The 6,000-nt window shown below is 34.7% G+C and overlaps 1 protein-coding gene across 2 annotated transcripts in view; it reads left to right on the forward strand.

Moving 5' to 3' along the window:
- UBE2W (ubiquitin conjugating enzyme E2 W) overlaps positions 1-1,939 on the forward strand; it is a 77,205-nt gene extending 75,266 nt beyond the window's left edge. For both annotated transcript variants that reach the window (XM_074386982.1, XM_003940686.3), the window contains one exon: positions 1,186-1,939. In XM_074386982.1, the coding sequence (XP_074243083.1) occupies positions 1,186-1,199 (14 nt within the window). In that variant the 3' untranslated portion in view covers positions 1,200-1,939. The remainder of the gene's footprint in view (positions 1-1,185) is intronic.
- Positions 1,940-6,000: the final 4,061 nt, after the last annotated feature.

A 6,000-nucleotide genomic window follows, 5' to 3' on the forward strand; every position in this document is an offset into this window, starting at 1 on the left:
AACTGTAGGTGTGAGCCACTACACTCGGCTAAGTTTTTGTATTTTTAGTAGAGGCGAGTTAGCTGTGTTAGCCAGGATGGTCTCGATATGCTGACCTCGTGATCCACCCGCCTCCCAAAGTGCTGGGACTACAGGTGCAAGCTACCGTGCCCGGCCTAGTTTATGTTGCTTTCTTCTGAAGAATAACTCATCCTCAGAATAAATCCTTCAGATATGTTTTGTAAAATAAATTTTGTAAAATAAATAATCCTAAAGTTGTCTATGTTACATAAGTATGTGCTGAGGCTATCAGAAGTTATTGTTAAATAATTTTATGAGTTTTTTAAATGACCCTATTTGCATATGTATCTCTATTTGCTGAAAGCTTATTTTCTTTCTCTCTCTCTTTCTTTTTTTTTTTTTTTGTTGGGGGAGCAGTCTCCCTCTGTCTCTAGGCTAGAGTGCAGGGGTGTGATCTTGGGTCACTGCAACCTCTGCCTCCTGAGTTCAGGCTATTCCCTTGCCTCAGCTTTCTGAGTAGCTGGGACTACCAGTTTGTGCCACCATGCCTGACTAATTTTTGTATTTTTAGCAGAGTGAGGGTTTTACCATGTTGGCCAGGCTGGTCTCAAAATCCTGACCTCAAGTAATCCCCCCACCTCCGCCTCCCAAAGTGCTGAGGTTACAGAGGTGAGCCACCATGCCCAGCCTGAAAGCTCATTTTCTAAAGGGAAATTAATCTCAACAATTTATTGAGTTGGAGATTGCATCTCATTGAAGAATGGTTACTTCATGTCTAAAGACATATCATGTATTATTCTGTGTTCAACAGCATGGCACTGTTGGTTAGGAGTTTACTTCCTGTCTCATCACAGTGTTAACTTGTTGCTTATAAAACAAGACTCTTAAGATTGATACATCCTGAATATGTGCTAACATATATCAGTTTATAATTTTAAATAGAATGTATTAATAAGATATCTTTTTAAGGTTTGTGTGAACTACTATTTCCCTGAAAGAACCAATTTGTTTGTCACTGTATAATTGAAAGCATATTGCACTTTGTATTCACAGGTTTGGGGGAGGCAAATCAGACATTTAAACTGTACTTCTTGCTAATTGAAATTATTTCTACATTAAACAAACTTGGAGAATTTACTTAAACATACTTGACTTTTTAATTATCTTTTTCTCCTTTTCTTAAAGATGATACTTGTTGATGCCACTGTTACCATCCTCCTAGCAGAAGATAGTCCTACTGAGAAAATGAGCACTTTGATCATTCAGTCTTTGAACTTTAACCTTTGACTGGAAGTGACCTATAGGCAATGAAGACTTCTTCCTTTTACTGCATTTTTACTCGTGTGCATTCTGGGCGCATGTTGATCGCTGGTTCAGTCCAGGCAACTGACATGCTTTTATTAGTCATACAGTATTAATGCAGGTGTCAGGAAACGTCAAATATAATTCCATTTTTTATTTTTATTTTTTTAAGCTTTTGGAAAAGCTCCAGGTCCTCATGTATTGTGCAATAACAATGACTTCCTTGGCGGTTTTGGTACGTTCATTGCCGGCAATGGACGTTGTAACAGGAAAAGTTTTCATTAACTCCTGCCACTCAATGATTAATGCATGATAGGGCCTATGAAATGAACTTATCAGTTATAGTGGAAATATAAAGTGAGGGATCCAACATTACTTTAAAAGTCACCCCAACTGTTTATATTTGGATTCTATGCACTGTGATCCTAAGATTAACAGCATGAATTAACATGCGTCTTTAAAGGACTGTAATGAAAGATCATTGCGTATTTATTTAATTGTTTATATCTGCTGTCAAGTTGTTTTGACATGGAAGATTTTCAAGTAACATTGGCAGAGAGGTACAGTATGTTATCCCTATGGTGAAAATAAATTCATTTGTTGTATATAGTTCCTCAATCTCTGAAGTAAAGGTATGAGTAATATAGGGTATGAATGGTTTAATCAAGGCTTTATTTTGGAAGTAAGAAAAATGGCAGTGATGATTAAATTGCTGCAGTCCATAATTTGGGCTTATTTGTACATTAAATATTTTTTTCCAAGTAGATTATACTCTGTTAACTTCCTGCTAGCCATCAGCATGAGCCCTACTGCCTAAACACTATTTCATTTATTTATGTTTGGAAAACCCGTAAACATTTTTGTTTGCAACCTTGTTTCTTTCGTTATAAGTCAAGTTTGAATGTTACGATACTTTTATTGCAAAACTTTTGTTAAGTTTTTTCTTGTAAATTTTCTTTACTTGTAAGTATCATCTTGTCCTTTAATCCTGTACCCTAAAATAAGAAATACATTTTTGACAGAGGCTTAATGTTTTAACTAAAGAGTGTGGACATTTTTATTTTAAAATTTAGGCAAAAATCGCTATCAAATGGTATGTTTGCTTATTTGTCTCACAGCCATATAGTTTTTCCTGGAGGGTTTTGTTTTGTTGTTGTAAAGACTTTGCTTACAGCAAGATAAAATTTTCTATAGAAAAAAAAAATTGTCGACAGGTCCAATTCTCAGTACCATGTGAGTTAATGATACTACAACTAAGTTCTTTTTAAAAAAAGTGATTAATGTATTTTATAAATTACCTTTTCACATATGCAAAATCTGTTTCTACTACAATGTTATTTTTACTAATGCCTTATTGTTGCACTCTTTTTGAAATATCCTGCAGTGAATATATGAATCAATTTGGGCTTAAAACTAAAAGCCAGTTGGCTGAAAGGTTTGAAATATGTACCCCAGTAAAACCATTCAATCAATAATTGGTAAATATTTTAAAATTGTTTTTAATCTGTATAGATGACATTTTGTAGCTTTGTACGTGTTGTTAATTAAGGGCATATAATTTTACACTCTAAAAGTATAATTACTGAACTCAGGGGTGTGGGTAGACTTCAAAAATATGTCTGCTATAGAAATAACTTGAAAAAAAAAATTAAAGCCGTGGCCAGCCACCAAATTGTGGACACTGTTTATATACTGCTAGTTATCAATGACCACTTTTAAACAATTACAAACGGTTTTATTCTGTCTTGACTAGATATATATATATAAATTCTCACAGTGATCTCTGTCAGTTTTATTGGTTGGCCTGTTTAACCAAGATAGAAAGTTTTTGAATTCCTCATAGTTTTAAACTGCTTTTAATATGAAAATTGCAGTGGTAAATTATGTATTTTCATATTTTACATGACTGCTCTACACTACTGTTTGACTTGATCTTTTTCTGGGGGTGAGGGATAAATCTGTCTCCATATTGCTGGTCCTCTTACTAAAATGCTTTTATAAAGAAATGACTGGTGACATTTATTCACCAAAGGAATTAATATACTGGGTCAAAGATTAACAATGCTATACTGTAGAGTAATAGGTCATATGTAGCCTCAACTGAGGTTTTTATAACAATATTTTAACATACCTCTCTCTCTCCATATAAATACCATAAAGTAAACTAAAATGAAACAGGGGAAAGTAGAGGAAAATGAGATAATTTCAATCATCTTACGGCTTAAAGAGAAGAAAATAAGATGAAATATTCTAAAATACAGGAACACAAACATTCAAAATTCATAGTCAGATTAACAACACTCTTAAATTTAGGAATCATTGAAAACTTGCACTTAGATTTAATTTATATGTAAGTTACATTATGAAAAGTCATAAGGCATTTATCTGAGTCATTGCTCTACAGAGGGCAATAAATGAATGGCTTGTAATAATAAAAAGAATATTTCTCTATAATGTATTGTTGAAAGACAACCAGAATACCAAGAAAATGTATATAGGAATATGCTACTTGCCTCCTCCCTGCATTCCCTTGGCGGGCACTATTTGCTACATAGGCCTACAGAATTAGACTTTGATACTTAGAAGATAATATACACTCTTCTTTTTTATTTATTTATTTATTTATTTTTAGTCCATTCTTCTGGTTTGCCAAATTCTATTAAGACAGTGATAACATTCACTTCTTTATTTATGCACGCTCAGATCATAACATGGTGCCCTTCCCCACCCCCTTTTTTTTTCTTTTTTTGGTCAAGTAGGGATTAATGCCATAGGTTTTAAACAGAGGGATTGTTTTCAGTTTTTAAGATAATTTTTTTAAAAAATACATTTTATGGTTGCTCTCTTAAGGAATTAATACTCACTTTTGAAGGACTTACTTGTGATATGTATCATTTTATCATTTTAGCCAGCAGGGAAATAAAGCATTTTTAATCCCCAGAAGAAAGTGCTGGAAATAGCTTTTATGTAGTCAACAGTTCACCTGGAGAAAGATCTGAATCCTTGTTGTTTTGACTAGAAATATCAATATTTGGTATAAAGTAACTAGAATAGTTTATTACTTTTTCCCTTTTGAAATTTTAAATGTATGCAAATATATATATCATTAGATTCCTGTGGTAGATAATCCTTTCTTCAGATTCTAAAACAGGTGTCTAGTAACTGCTTAATTGTTTCCAAATTGCATCAAAAATGAATTGGTAAATAATGGAAATGAATAGTGATATGAAAATGGTTATGTAACTACATACTATTTCTAGTAATCAAGTCTTATTTTTTAAAAGCCTATTGTTTTTGAGAATTGAGATATTTAAAACTTGTTATAACTTCTTCCTAAAAATAGAAGAGAAGAGGAAGTACTGTGTGTTCAAAAAATTTTTTAAATAAAGAATTCAGTGTCACTAGTTCTAAGCCTTTATGGTTGCTGCTGCTTATATTTCTTGATCTCACTTTCATTAATTTTTTAGTACATATCTTAGCTGAATGCTTAAAATGTCCAATTAATGTGTAACTGTGTATGTAAATTGCTTTTCAAAAAGAACCGAAGCTTAACCAATATTCCTCTTTTCTGAGGATTCATTATCAGAATTGGCGACTATACTGTTCTGTGTTATAGTAATGCCCTTACTGCCTGTGCATGATTGAGGTCTGTGAAGAAAGTGTCTTTTAATCTGTACCAACTGGCCACAGTCCTCTTGGTAGTCCTTTTTTTTTTTTTTTTTTTTTTTTCCCGAGATGGAGTTTTTTGCTTTTGTTAACCAGGCTGGAGTGCAATGGCGCAATCTCGGCTCACCGCAACCTCCGCCTCCTGGGTTCAGGCAATTCTCCTGCCTCAGCCTCCTGAGTAGCTGGGATTACAGGCACACGCCACCATGCCCAGCTAATTTTTTGTATTTTTAGTAGAGATGGGGTTTCACCATGTTGACCAGGATGGTCTCGATCTCTTGACCTCGTGATCCACCCGCCTCAGCCTCCCAAAGTGCCGGGATTACAGGCTTGAGCCACCGCGCCCAGCTTCGTAGTCCTTTTTAAATTTTTAAAAATCCCTTCTTTATTTTTCTTCCTATTTTTCTGTCTCTTCCCACAGAGGTCCAATGTATTCAGCAGTTTCCTTTTCTCACTTCTAATTTTTTTTTTTTTGAGGTTAGGGAATCTAGAGAAAGAAGATACTAAAATTATGCCATAAATTTTTGAAAAATTTAAAAAGACTGTCTTTCCAGTGGGGTGTGGTGGCTCACGCCTGTAATCCCAGCACTTTTGGGAGGCCGAGGTGGGCAGAACACCTGATGTCGGGAGTTTGAGACCAGCCTGACCAACTTGGTGAAACTCCGTCTCTACTAAAAATACAAAATTAGCTGGGCATGGTGGCGCATGCCTGTAATCCCAGCTACTTGGGAGGCCAAGGCAGGAGAATCACTTGAACCCAGGAGGTGGAGGTTACAGTGAGCCGAGATCCCGCCATTGCACTCCAGCCTGGGCAACAAGAGTGAAACTCTGTCTCAGGAAAAAAAAAAAAAAAAGGCTTTTATTTGTACAAATAAAACACATGGAATTTCTGATACTGATTTCAGTTCATCAGTAGATAGATGGCTGAATTTGCTGAATAATTACTTGGTAAATGAGCTGTTAGCTGTAATTAGTTCTTCATTACTAATACTAAGGAAATTTTTATTATTTTTGGATGAAGACTCCCAAAGC

This window comes from Saimiri boliviensis, chromosome 15 (genome assembly GCF_048565385.1).
Source record: "Saimiri boliviensis isolate mSaiBol1 chromosome 15, mSaiBol1.pri, whole genome shotgun sequence".
Taxonomy (NCBI): domain Eukaryota; kingdom Metazoa; phylum Chordata; class Mammalia; order Primates; family Cebidae; genus Saimiri; species Saimiri boliviensis.